At 43.9% G+C, this 14,925-nt stretch overlaps 1 protein-coding gene across 1 annotated transcript; it reads left to right on the forward strand.

Moving 5' to 3' along the window:
• Positions 1–13,702: 13,702 nt before the first annotated feature.
• Positions 13,703–14,499, forward strand: FAM220A (family with sequence similarity 220 member A; the record flags this gene model as incomplete). Its single annotated transcript, XM_080704193.1, is given in 2 exon segments — positions 13,703–14,474; positions 14,477–14,499. Coding segments are annotated over 2 exon segments (795 nt in total).
• Positions 14,500–14,925: the final 426 nt, after the last annotated feature.

A 14,925-nucleotide genomic window follows, 5' to 3' on the forward strand; every position in this document is an offset into this window, starting at 1 on the left:
CCTGCGCTTGGGAGGCTGAGACAGGAGGATCGCACGGGTTCGAAGCCAGCCTCAGCTACTTAGTGAGGCTCTCAGCAACTTAGTGAGACCCTGTTTCCAAATAAAATATTAAAAAAAGGTCTGGGAGTATAGCCCGGAGGTAGAAAGCCTCTGGGTTCCACCCCCAGTACCACCAAAAAAAAAAAAAGAATAAAAAATAGGGCAGGAGGTATAGCTCGGAGGTCGAATGCCCCTGGGTTTCACTCCCAGACCCTCAAAAAAAAAAAAAGAATAAAAAATAGGGTTAGGAGTGTATCTTGGAGGTATAATGCCCTGGGTTTCTTCCCCACTACCTAAAAAAAAAAAAAAAAAAAAGAAACCAAGCTGGGCGTGGTGGCACACTCCGCACTTGGGAGGCAGAGACAGGAGGATCGCGCTGGTTTGAAGCCAGCCATGCTGGCTTAAGAGACCCTGTTTCCAAATAAAAAGTATAAAAATAGGTCTGGAAGTATAGCCTGGAGGTAAAAGGGTTTCCAGGAACCCCAGCACCACCACCAAAAAAAAAAAAAAAAAAAAAAAAAAAAAAAGCAGGGCATGGTGGTGCAGGCTTGTAATCTGACATTCAGTAGGCTGAGACCTGAGGGACACACATTTCGGTTTAGTTCCAGGACAGCCTCAGCTACTTAGGCCCTTCGCAACTTTGAAACAGTGAGACCCTGTTTCAAAAATACAAAGACTAGCCAGGTGTGGTGGTGCACACTTGTAATCCCCGTGCTTGGTTTTGTAATCCCCGTGCTTGGGAGGAGGAGACAGGAGGATAGGTTCAACACCAGCCTTGCTGGTTTAAGAGACCCTATTTCCAAATAAAAATATAAAATAGGTTTGGGAGTGTAGCCCGGAGGTAGAAGGGTTTCCAGGAACCTCAGTACCACCACCAAAAAAAAAAAAAAGGCTGGGGGTATAGCTCGGAGATCCACCCCCAGCACTGCAAATAGGTAGACAGCCAGGCATGGTTGTACACCCTTGAAATTACATTACTTAGGAGGCAGAAACAGAAGGATTGCAGGTTCACAACTAGTCTCAGCTACTTAGGCCCTCTGCAATTTAGTGAAACCCTATTTAAAAATAAAGAATAAAAAATAGGACTGGGGGTGTAGCTCCGAGGTAGAATACCCTTGGATTCTATCCCCAGTACCACAAATAAACAAATAGAGCTGGGCGTGGTGGTGCATGCTTGAAATCCCAGCATTTGGGAGGATGAGACTGGAGGATTGCGGTTCGTGGACAGCATCAGCTATTTAGTTCGTGGACAGCATCAGCTATTTAGTGAGGCCCTCTGCAACTTAGTGAGACTCTGTTTCAAAATGAAGAATAAAATAAAATAAATAGGGCAGGGGGTATAGCTTGGAGGTTGAATGCCCCTGGGTTTCATTTCCACCTTCCAAAGAAAAAGATAGCCAGGCATGGTTGTGTACCATTGTAATTCCAGTACTTGGGAGGCAGAAACAGGAGGATCACAGGTTTGTGACCAGTGTCAGCTACTCAGTGAGGCACTCTGCAACTTATACCCTGTTTCAAAATAAAGAATAAAAAAATAGGGCTGGGGGTGTGGCTTGGAGGTAGAATGCCCCTGGATTCAACCCCCAGCACCATTTGGAAAAAAAAGAATAAAAAATAGGGCTGGGGATGTAGTTCAAAGGTAGAATGCCCCTGTAACATCACACACACACACACACACACACACACACACACACACACACACACACACACAGAAATTTCTCAAAAGAAGACAGACAGCTAATAAGTCCCTGAAAAGATGCTTAACTCTAAGGGAATTGCAAATCATTCAGCCATAATGAGATACCACTTCACACCTATTAGGATATAACTTTTTTAAAAAGGATAGAGAGAAACAAGTGTTGGTGATGATCTCTAGAGATTTGGAACCCTGTGCATTTCTGGTGGGAATATAAGATGGTGCAGCTGTCATGAAAAAGTTTGGTGGTTCTTCAAAAAGTTAAACATTTCTAGAACTGCCATATGATCTAGTAATTCTACTTCTGGTTATATTCCAAAAGGTTTAGAAATAGAGACTGAGATACTTAGACCCCATGTCCATAGCAGCATTACTACAGCCAGAAGGTAGAAACAACTCACAGTGTTACAGGTGAATGGATAAACAGAATGTCTGCTGACACAATGGGATACTATTCAGACAAGGTTAATTATTCAGCTTTTAAAAAGAAGGAAATTCTGACATACGCCATAACGTGATGAACCCTGAGGACATTACATCAAATGAAGTAAACTGGTCATAAAAGGACAAAAGTAGAATGGTGAACTAGGTGCGGTAGCACAGACCTGTAATTCCCGTACTTTGGAGAGGGAGGCTGAGACAGGAAGATTGCAGCTTTGCAGCCAGCCTTGCCAATTTAGCGAGGCCCTCAGCAACTTAGCAAGACCCTGTTTCAAAATAACAGGCTGCGTGCCAGATGTGCTGGTGCACGCTTGTAATCATAGTATTTGGGAGGCTGAGATGGGTGGATCCCGGTTCGAGGACAGCTTCAACTACTTAGTGAGGCCCTTTGCAATTCAGTGAGAACTCTGTTTCAAAATAAAGAATAAAAAAATAGGGCTGGGGATGTAGCTCGGAGGTAGAATGTCCCTGGATTTCATCTCTAGTAATGGAAAACAAAGCAAAACAAAACTAGGCTGTGGCTGTGGCTAAGAGGTAGAAATGTCCCTTGGTTTAATCCCCACTATCAAAAAATAAATAAAAAGAGCTGGGCATAGTGGCACATGCCTGTAATCACAGTACTTGGGAGGCTGAGATATCAAAAGTTCAAGGGTAGCCTTAGTAATACATTGAGGCTTTCAGCAGCCTAGGGAAATCCTGTTTCCAAATAAAAAAAAGTAAAAAGGGTTGGGGTAAGCCAGGCGTGGTGGCACATGCTTGTAATTCCAGTACTTGAGAGGCTGAGACTGGAGGATTGTAGTTCAGGGACAGCCTCAGCTGTTTAGTGAGGCTATTTGCAACTCAGTAGACCCTGTTTCAAAATAAAGAATAAAAAATAGCCGTGGTGGTGCACGTTTGTAATCCTGAGACAGGAGGAAGTTCGAAGCCAGCCGCGCTGGCTTAAGAGACCCTGTTTCAAAATAAAATATAAAAAATAGGTCTGGGAGTGTAGCCCAGAGGTAGAAGGGCTTCCAGGAACCCCAGTACCACCAAAAATAAAATAAAATAAAATAAAATAAAATAATAAAATATAGGGCTGGGGTGGAGCTTAGAGGTAGAATGCCCTTGAGGGTTCCATCCTTGGTACCACACACACACAAAAAGGGGGTTGTAACTAGGAGAGAGAATACCTCTGAGCTCAATCCCCATTACCATACACACACACACACACACACACACACACACACACACACATAACATATATTTCAGATATGTGTGTGTATGTATTTACACACACATATGGCTGGGAGTTTAACTCAGAGGGTGAATGAATGCCTCTGGTAGCCCAGTATTCCTGATATCCTTATACCACACATACACATATTATATATATATATTTTTTTGGGGGGGGCAGGTCTGGAGATGGAACCCAGAGGCATTTGACCTCTGAGCTACATCCCCTGCCCTATTTTTTATTCTTTATTTTGAAACAGGGTCTCACTGAATTGCAGAGGGCCTCACTAAGTAGCTGAGGCTGTCCGCGAACCGCGATCCTCCAGTCTCAGCCTCCTGAATGCTGGGATGACAAGCGTGAGCCACCATGCCCGGCTATATACATATATAATCTTAGCTCAGGGATAGAACACCCAAGATGGTAAATTTTATGTTGTGTGTGTTTTACTGCAGTTTCTAAGAAAGTAATTAATAGAAAAGCTCTTGAATGTTGTGGTAATGTTAAGTCGACATAAAAATTCTCAAGTGTCCGTTTTTCATTTCTGTTCTTGTCAGGTTATGGAGGCATACTGGGTGTCTGCTGAGTAGCACTGCCTCCCAGATGTCACTGGGGCTGGAGCGGAGGGAGTGTGGGAACAGTTTGTGTTAATATTCTAGGACTTTGGGTTGTACACTGAGTACAGTGGGAAAGAAGTTTTTTCATGTGTGATACTGGGGATTGAACCCAGGGGCATTCTATCTCTGATCTATACCTTCAACCCTATTTTGTTTTTATTTTGTTTAATTAATTTATCTATTTTGCTGTACTGGGGATGGAACACAGGGCCATTCTACCTCCGAGCTACACTCCCAGCCCTATTTTTCATTCCTCTTCCTCCTCATTATTATTATTATTATTATTATTATTATTATTATTTTGTGGGTCTGGGGGTGGAACCCAGGAGCATTAGACCTCTGAGCTACACCCCCTGCCCTATTTTTTATTCTTTATTTTGAAACAGGGTCTCACTGAGTTGCAAAGGGTCTAAGTATCTGAGGCTGTCCGCAAACCACACAAACTATGATCCTCCTGTCTCAGCCTCCCGAATGCTGGGATGACAAGCGTGCGCCACCATACCCGGCACATAATTATTTTTATTTTGAAACAGGGTCTTAGCTGGGTGTAGTGGCACACGCTTGTAATCCCAGCATTTGGGAGGCTGAGACAGAAGGATTGCAGTTCTAGGACAGCCTCAGCTGCTTAATGAGGCTCTTTGCAACTCAGTGAGACCCTGTTTCAAAATAATTAAAATATAGGGCTGAGGGTATAGCTCAAAGGTAGAATGTCCCTGGGTTCCATCCCCAGTCCCACACAAAAAGAAACAGGGTCTTAATAAGTTGGTGAGGGCCTCACAAAGTTGCTGAGGCTGGCTGTAAATCTGCAATTCTAGTATCTCTGCCTCCCAATTACTGAGATTACAGGCACCTGCTGCTACCATGCCCAGCTAGGAAAGAAGGTCTTTTATGTTTGTTTGTTTTCATGGTACTGGGGATGGAACCCAGGGGCATTCTATCTCTGAGCTACACCTCCAGCCTGACGACTCCTTCTCCTTCTTCTCCTCCTTCTCCTCCTTCTCCTTCTCCTCCTCCTCCTCCTCCTCCTCCTCCTCCTCCTCCTCCTCCTCCTCCTCCTCCTCCTTCTTCTTCTTCTTCTTTTGCAGGACTGGGGATGGAACCCAGGGGCATTCTACCTCTGAGGTACACCCCCAGACCTATTTTTTATTCTTTATTTTGAAACAGGGTCTCACTGAGTTGCAAAGGGCCTCACTAAGTAGTAGCTGAGGCTGTCCGCAAAATGTGATCCTCCTGTCTCCGCCTCCCAAGTGCTGGAATTACAAGTGTTTGTCACCATGCCCGGCTCCTATTCTTTATTTTGAAACAGGGTCTCCACTAAGTTGCAGAGGGTCTCACTACGTATCTGAACCTGGCTGCAAATACGTGATCTTCCTTTCTCCGTCTCCCAGGTACTGAGGTTATAAATGTATGCCACCACACCTGGCTGGAAAGTTTTCTTTCTTTTTTTTTTTTTTTTTTTTGCAGTGCTCAGAATGGAACCCACGGGCATTGTATCTTTGAGCTAAACACCTAGTCCTATTTTGTAGTCTCTTTATTTTTGTAACAGGGTCTCACTGAGTTGCAAAGGGTCTTGCTAAGTAGCTGAGGCTGTCTGTGAACTGTCATCCTCTGTTCTCAGCCTCCCGAATGCTGGGATTACAAGCATGTGCTGCCATGCCTGGACAGAAAGAAGATTTTTGAGCTGAAGTGTGGAACATATTCTGTTTTCAATTTTTTGCAATATCGAGGATGGAACCCAGGGGCATTCTGCCTCTGAACTATACCCTCGGTCCTTTTTTTTATTCTTTATTTAATTTATTTATTTACTTATTTATTCATTTATTTTTTGGTAGTACTGGGGATGGAACCCAGGGCTTTCTACCTCTGGGCTATACTCCCAGACCTATATTACTTTATTTAGAAACAGGGTCTCACTAAGTTGCTGAGAGCCTCATTCAGTAGCTGAGGCTGGCTTCAAACCTCCTGTCTCAGGCTCACAAGCATGGGGATTACAAGCGTGCGCCACCATGCCCAGCTTTTTTTTATTTTTTATTTTTTGGTGGTACTGGGGGTGGAACCCAGAGGCTTTCTCCCTCCAGGCTACAAGCATGTGCCACCACACCCGCCTTTTTTTTTTTTTTTTGGTGCTGGGGATGGATCCCAGAGGCTTTCTACCTTTGGGCTACACTCTCAGACCTATTTTCTATTTGGAAACAGGGTCTCACTGAGTTGCAGAGGGCCTCACTAAGTAGCTGCGGCTGGCTTTGAACCTGTGCGATCCTCCTGTGTCAGCCTCCCAAATGCTGAGATTACAAGCGTGCGCCACCACGCCCGGCGAGACCCTGTTTTTAAATAAAAATATAAAATAGGTCTGGGAGTATAGCCTGGAGGTAGAAAGTCCCCTGGGTTCTACCCTCAATACCACCAAAAAAAAAAAAAAAAAAAAAAAATATATATATATATATATATATATATATATCTCCATGGATTAAATTCAGGTCTTCATACATGCTAGACAAGCATTCTACCATTGAACTACCCCACCCCACCCCTTTTTTTTTGTAGTACTAGCAATGGAACCAGGGGCATTCTATCTCAGCTCTACACCCCCACCCCTATTTTTTATTCTCACTTATTTGCAAAGGACTTCACCAAGTAGCTGAGGTTGTCCTCGAATCGTGATCCTCATGTCACAGCCTCCCAAATGCCACCCCAACCCTTTTAAAATTTGTTTTGAGCCAGACGTGGTGGTACACACTTGTAATCCCAGCATTTGGGAGGCTGAGACTGGGTTGCGGTTAGCAGGGAGCCTCAGCCACTACTTAGTGAGGCCCACTACAACTCAGTGAGACTCTGTTTCAAAATAAAGAATAAAAAGTTAGGGCTGCGCCTGTAGCTCAGAGGCAGAATACCCCTGAGTTCATTCCCAGTGCCTTAAAAATATATATATTGTTTTGAAACAGAGTCCTGCTAAGTTGCCTCAGCTGGCCTTGTTATCCTCCTGTCTCAAGCCTCCCAAGTAGCTGCGATTGCAGGTGTGCACCACCACGCCTCCATGATATTACTACTTTTTTTTTATGTATGTGCTACTGATCATTATGCATGATTATAGTACTGGGGATAGAATCCAGGGGCTTTCTGCCTCTGACCTCTACCCCAAGCCCTACTTTATTTTGAAATAGGGTCCCACTAAATTGTGGAGGTCCTCACTAAATTGCTAAGGCTGGGTGCTCAAACTGTTGATCCTCCTGTGTCAGCCTCCCAAGTACTGGGATTACAAATGTACACCACCACACCTGGCTTACTACTTCTTAAAGATTATTTTAAGAAACCCCATGTATCCTACCTTTTTTTTTTTTTTTTTTTTTTTTAGTGGTACTGGGTATTGAACCCAGGGGCTCTCTATCTCTGAGCTATACCCCCAGCCCTATTTTATTTTTATTTATTTATTTTTTGCGGGTCTGGGGATGGAACCCAGGGGCATTCGACATCCGAGCTACACCCCCTGCCCTATTTTTTATTCTTTATTTTGAAACATGGTCTCACTGAGTTGCAGAAGCCTCACTAAGTAGCTGAGGCTGTCCTTGAACCACGGTCCTCTGGTCTCAGCCTCCCAAATGCTGGGATTACAAGCGTGTGCCACCACGCCTGGCTTTATTTTTATTTTTGAAACAGGGTCTTGCTAGGTTGATAAGAGTCTTACTACTTGCTGAGACTGTATTGAACCTGCAGTCCTCCTGTCTCAGCTTCACAAGTACTGGATTACAGATGTGTGTACCACATCTGGCTGACACTGGAGCATTTTAAATAAATCTCAGAATAGTTTTGTTTGGTTTGTACTACTTTGAAATAATTTGATTTATAGAGGAGTTGCAGAGGTAGTGTGGAGAGCTCCCGGAGATCCTTGGTTCCACTTCCTCTAGTGTGAGCATTGTGTGGGATCATAGTACACGGATCAAAGCTAAGGTACCAACATCAGTGCCATACTGTATCGCCAATTTCTCCCAGGAATGCCCTTTTCTCTTGCCAGATCCTACTTGATTTTTAGTTGCCTGTCTCGTGATAATCTCCTTTTGGCAGTATTTCTTTAGTCTTGGTTGTTTTCACTGTTTGATTACTGTGAATAGTACTGCTGTGAACGTTCACATAAAGTTTTGTGGGAGCATGTTCCTTTTCACGGCTGCTGGGTCAGTGGCTCTGCTTTAACCTCTTTTGCTCTTCATTCACTAGAAGGAGGGGAAAGTCTAAGCTGTTCATGTTCTTTGCACGTTTTCCCGTTGTGTTGCAGGTCTTTTTCTTAATTTCTTAGAGTTTTTTTTTTTTCTTATTAGATAAGTTGTCTGATGAGTTGAAATTTTTTTCTAGCTTTTTATATTTTGTCTCTACTTACGGTATGTTTTTGCCATACTGAAGTTTATGTTTGTGGAGTTAAAGTATAACAATCTTTTCTGACTTTTGAGTTTGTTACCACTGGAAAGTTCTTCCCACAACAAGGATATGGAGAATTTACTTGTGTTCTGGTACTATTGAGTGTGCGTGTGTGTGTGTGTGTGTGTCGCTGGGAATTGAATCTAGGGGCATGCTACTTCCAAGCTATGCCCACAAACCGGTTTCATTTTTTATTTGGAGTTAGGGTCTCACTAGGTTGCTGAGAGCCTTGCTAAGTTGCTGAGGCTGACTTTGAACCTATGATCCTCCTGTTTCAGCTGCCCAACCACTGGGATTACAAGCATGTGCCACCATGCCTTGCTCAGTTTTTCACTTTCAAATGGGATACATTTGGAGTTTTTCCTGGTACTGGTGGCTGATATGGGTACAGAATGGCTTTTTTTTTTTTTTTTTTTTTTAATTCCAGTACTGAGGATTGAACTCAGGAAGCTTTAAAACTGAGCTATTATTGCAGGGTGTGGTGGTGCACCCTTGTAGTCCCAGTACTTGGGAGGCTGAGACAGGAGGATCCAGGTTTGTGCCCAGCCTCAGCTACTTAGGCTGTCCGCGATCTCTGGTCTCCACCTCCCAAATGGTGGGATTTTGTGCCACCATGCCCAGCTAATCCCAGCATTCAGGAGGTTGAGACAGGAGGATCGTGGTTCACAGACAACCTCAGCTACTTAGTGAGGCCCTCTGCAACTCAGCAAGACCCTGTTTCAAAATAAAGAATAAAAAATAGGGCTGGGGGTGTACCTCAGAGTTAGAATGCCCCTGGGTTCCATCCCCAGTACCACAAAAATTAATTAATTAAAGAGTCTTCCTCCTTACCAAACCACTCAGCAACCTTTTTGCATTTTTTCCCCCTGAAACACTCTTGCTGGTATTGATGACAGGAGCACTAATTTCCAGGTGCCTGTGGGAATGCTGATCAAGGAAGATGCTTAGAGCTGTCACATGCTGAGGCCTCATAGCAACCTGGAAATATGAATCTGGTGAATTGCCCGTCCCCATGCTGGACTGACTTCTCTCCTGAGCGTACCTTTGAGAATCCAGGTGATTAGGAAACAGGGCAGTGGCTGTACAGTGGGCACAACTGGTTTTATAAGGACAGGTGTGGTACAGTTGTGTTGTGTAATCAGGAGAGGTAACTTGGCGATGTGTGTTCTTTGTGGTTATAAGTCAGCTTAATTTAGAAATGATGGCATCAGCTGGGCGTGGTGGCACATGCTTGTAATCCCAGTACTTGGGAGTCTGAGACAGAAGGATCGCACAGGTTCAAAGCCAGCCTCAGCTACTTAGGCTCTCAGCAACTTAGTGAGACTGTTTCAAAATAAAATATAAAAAATAGGTGGGGGTGTAGCCCAGAGGTAGAGGCCTCTGGGTTCCATCCCTAGGGCTACGGAAAAAAAAAAAAAAAAAAAAAAAGAAGGAAAGAAAGAAGAAATGATGGCATTGTTGCTATTTCTTATCCTCTAAGCTGTGTAGAAATTTGGGGAATTAGCCAGGTGTGGTGGCGCATGCTTGCAATCCCAGTACTTGGGAGGCTGAGACAGGAGGATCATGCAGGTTCGAAGCCAGCCTCAGCTACTTAGGCACTCAGCAACTTAGTGAGACTCTGTTTAAAAAAAAAAAAAAATAGGTCTGAGAGTATAGCCCAGAGGAAGAAAGCCCCTGGGTTCCACCCCCAGTACCACAAAACAACAACAAACACACCTTTGAGCCAGGTGAAGCCAGGATGTTGGGAGCACTTGTGTGAACCATCAGCACACAGGGTCCTGCTCGAGGCCTGTCATCAGCCTGCTCATTTTAGCTGTGACTTCTCCCTGTTCCCTTTGGGACTAGCCTTGCCAGCTTGCTTTCGGAAGCATTGGGGCCAGGATATTTTTAGTTTATGAAGCAGTGGCAGTCCAGAGTGTCAGGTGCTGAACCATTAATAGCCTGGGTTAGGGAAGGTAAGGCATCCAAGAGGGCAGGTGCTGCCTAAGTGGGTCAGGCCTGTTGTCTTGAGCAGGTCGCCGGCCTCCACAGAGGCAGGGCATTGTGTGGAAGGTACATCGGTGTGTCTGCGCTGAGGATCACGGGCATGCCTGGACCGTCTTTCTCAGAACACATTGCCCCCTGTTGCCCCCACGGTTCCATCCTCAGCCCTTGTTGTCTTTGATGGTGATGAGAAAGTGGTTATATGTTCAGGAATTTACTCCCAGTACTACACTTTATGTTGCCCTTGAACTTGGAAAAACACTTCTTCCCTCACTGTCTTAGTTTCAGTTTTGGTAACAAGTTCATTTATCATAATGTATGCTGTTTGTTATTTTGTAGATTAACATGGGGATGGTGTATGACAAGGCGTGGGATGAAGGAGAGTTAATTTTATATATACTTATACTTTATTTGGTGCAGCATATATCTAGCATAGTAAGAATAAACAATGCCAATCAATTCACAAATGGCTGTGAAAGATCTAGACATTATTTGGAAGTTATTTCTGGCTTTCAAAATATAATATGCTGGACATGATGGTGTATACCTGTAATCCCAGTACTTGAGAGGCTGAGACGGAGGATTGCAGGTTTGAAGACAGCCTCAGCATGTAGTGAGATTCTCAGCAACCTAATGAGAACCTGTTTCAAAACGAAATATAAAATTGGTGTAATACCAGCATTTAGGAGGCTGAGACAAAGAAAATCATGGTTCACGGACAACCTCAGCCACTAGTTAGTGAGGCCCTTTGGAACTCAGTGAGACCCTGTTTCAAAATAAAGAATAAAAAGTGGACTGGGGGTGTAGCTTGGAGGTAGAATGCCCTTAAGTTCCATCTCCAGTACTTCAAAAAATAAAATAAAATTGGGGTGAGGGGTGTAGGTTGGAGATAGAATACTCTTGGGTTCAATTCCCATTAACACACACACACACACACACACACTACATATATATGTAATATGTATAATAGTCTAATCAGAAAAGATTAAAAGTTCTGAGCCAAAATTTTGTTAGTGACCTATTTGAAATATTTTTGGTAAGAGTTAAATACATAGCTTATTACTGAATTTATTAAAGAACTAGAAGAACTTCAGGGAACAGTTTATCACTAAATACATGATTACTCTGTCATTAAATAAACTGTTATTTTAATTGCCTCTTTAAAATATTTTAACAAAAGTGGTTAGAAACTTTCATGAGAGCTACATATATATATATATATATATATATATTTTTTTTTTTTTTTGGTGTTACTGGGGTTCCTGGAAGCCCTTGTACCTCAGGCTACACTCCCAGACCTATTTTATACTTTTTTATTTTTGGAAACAGGGTCTCTTAAGCCTGCGCGGCTGGCTTCGAACCTGCGCGATCCTCCTGTCTCCGCCTCCCAAGTGCGCCACCACGCCTGGCCGAGAGCTACCCATATTAAATGACCTGTTCTTCCTTTCTGCTTCCCCACCTTCCCTCCCTTCTTTTTTCCCTCCTTCCTCTTTCCCTCCCTGGATTGAACCCAAGGGATTTTCTCCCACTAAGCTCCCCAGCCCTTTGTATTTCTTATTTTGAAACAAGGTCTCACTTAGTTGCTGAGGTTGGCCTCAAACTAGTGATCTCCCTCGCTGACCCTTCCAAGTACTAGGGTTGCAGGCATGTGTGTCCTGCTGGTTTTGTTTGTTTGTTTGTTTGTTTGTTTGTTTGTTTTTGGTGGTACTAGGAATTGAACTTGGGCATTCTGCCTTTGAGCTCCAATCCTTTTTGTGTGGGTGTGGGTGTGTGGTACTGGGGGTGGAACCCAGAGGCTTTCTACCTCTGGACTATACTTCCAGACCTATTTTTATATTTTATTTGGAAACAGGGTCTCACTAAGTAGCTGAGGCTGGCTTTGAACCTGCGCAATCATCCTGTTTTACCTCCCAAGTACTGGGATTACAAGCGTGTGCCACCACGCCCGGCTTCTATTTTATTTTGAAACAGGGTCCACTAAGTTACTGAGAGTCTCATTACTTGCTGAGGCTGTCCTCAAGCCTGCAATCCACCAGTCTCAGCCTTCCAAGTACTGGGATTACAAGCATACACCACCATGCACGGCTTGATTTGTTTTTCTTCCTTTTTTCCTGGAAGCCCTTCTACCTCCAGGCTACACTCCCATACCTGTTTTATACTTTTTTATTTTTATTTTTGGAAACAGGGTCTCTTAAACCAGCACGGGTGGCTTCGAACCTGTGCGATCCTCCTGTCTCCACCTCCCAAGCGCAGGGATTACAAGTGTGCCCCGCCACACCTGGCTATTTTTTATTCTTAATTTGAAACGGGGTCTCACTTAGTTGCAAAGGGCCTCACTAAGTAGCTGAGGCTGTCCGCGAATCGCAATCCTCAAGTCTCAGCCTCCTGAATGCTGGGATTACAAGTGTGCGCCACCACGCCCAGCTCTTGATTTGTTTTTCTTAATTTAAAAAAATTCTCTTTCAAGCTGGTCGTGGTGGTGCATGTTTGTAATTCCAGTACTTGGGAGGCTGAGACTGGAGGATCGCAGGTTCACAGCCAGCCTCAGCCACTTAAGTAAGGCCCTCTGAAACTTAGACCCTGTTTCAAAATAAAGAATAACAAAAAAATAGGTCTGGGACTGTAGCTCAGAGGTAGAAAGCCCCTAGATTCAGTCCCCAGTACTGCAAAATAATTAATAATAATAATAATATAATGTACTATGTAAAGTTAATTTGAGAGTTGTTAATTAAATTTGACTTGATGAACTTGATGGTACTACAAATAAAACCCAGGGTCATTCTTTTCCCAAGCTACACCTCCCAGCCTGGTTTTATTTTTATTGTTTATTTTTTGTGTCTCTGTAGACGGCTGGGAGTCTCGCTCCTTCCTGGGACTGTCCTTGAACCTGTGATCTTCCTGTCTCAGCCTCCCAAGGACTGGGATCATAGGCAAGGGCTGCATGCTGGGCTGACTTGATGAACATAGAAAGTATTTGTTTTGAGATGTAGTTGGAATCTATACTTGTAGTAATTATGCCCTACATTTCTATATTGATTTATACTATACTCGGGCCCTACAGGCTATTCTTCTCTCCTCTTTTTGCTACAGTCTCTAGTGGGTGGTCACCCTGTTCTCTATAATAATGTAGGACTTTTTGGTTTCAGAGTCTGGCAGGATTTGATGTGTGTAATGTTCTTCAGACCCCTTAGCTTCTTGGTGGAATTTTAATGTGGTTGTCCTTTCCAGGTTCACATTGAGATCCACTGAGGGCCCTCCACTGATTGACCAACGTGCCCCCCCAGGCCAGCACATCAAAGAACACAAAGCATGAGAGGAGGAGGAGGGACCCTGGGCACCTGCCTGGTAGAAGTGAAGGGGAATGGAGAAGATGGATTGGACAAACAGTTAAGTAGCCTTAAGAAAAGAACACAGAAGGGGAGCCCTTGCCCGGCAGAGACGCCTTCCTGGATGAATCATCCTGCGGTTGATGGAAATGGAAATCCACCGGATGAGGCGTTATCATTGGAAATGAAAAACGAACTGAGTGGCACGGACATCTTGCTTCACAACGGCAGCAAAGTGCTTCTGTATTTGAAGAAATCAATAGGAGGAAATTCAGCTCCTGTGGCTGCTCCAAGCAAGGCTGTGGGTCTGTCCTCTGCTCTTACGGAAGAACATCCTGCTGGCGTGTCCCTTGGCATCGGGGAAACTCTAGGGAGAGACTGGTCAGGAAGAGGGCCCCAAGCCACGGGCGACCACAGAGGACAGTGCCCCAAAAGAGAGCCTGGGGTGTCAGGACAGCCGAACCATTCAAAACTGCGGCAAATGGATGTTTTTAAGAATGAACCACCAAGTGCTCTTCCTGAGCGGCTGCTTTGTGAGTTGGAGTTGTGTTGCCTGCTACCCATGCTGCCTGCAAAGCCACATGCCTGCCCTACCGTACCCCTGGAGGATGAGACAAGATGCATTTTCCTTGACCGTTTAAAGCTTGCAATTTCAGAGCAAACAACAGAATACAAGAAAATACTTTCAAGTGTAAAAAGTACCTCAGATGGTCTGCAGATAATACCGGGGTTACTGGCTCTACAACCTTTCAAATTAGCAATCCCTTATGCCATAGTTAAGGTACAAGCAGAACAATAAAAGAAAGTAGATTAATTTTAAAAGTTGTCTTAGGACTATTTCTTTCTCATCAAGTCTGGATGCAAACAGTGCGGCCATTCAGTTCTGCTTTGGTTTGTACAACCAGACGGACTAAGCCTAATTCAATACAGAAGGAAATTTTTTTAGCACGTTTTAAATTGTGGTTAAAAGAGACTCAGAATTGGGAAACCCTTTCAAGTGATTATCGGTACATCCAGTATAATATCCTGTGAGCACATAATTATTTCACAGGTTCTTCATGTATCTCCAGTACCTATTCTAAAGGGCTACCGTCCCAGACATCGTCTGTCTCCTGAGCTAATCTCTGATCACCTACTGGAAATGAGTATTTATAAAGTCGACCCATTGTACTTTTATTAAGCTTTGCTGAGTTCATGGTGAGCTGT

The sequence above is a fragment of the Muscardinus avellanarius genome (genome assembly GCF_963383645.1).
Source record: "Muscardinus avellanarius genome assembly, chromosome: 10".
Lineage (NCBI taxonomy): Eukaryota > Metazoa > Chordata > Mammalia > Rodentia > Gliridae > Muscardinus > Muscardinus avellanarius.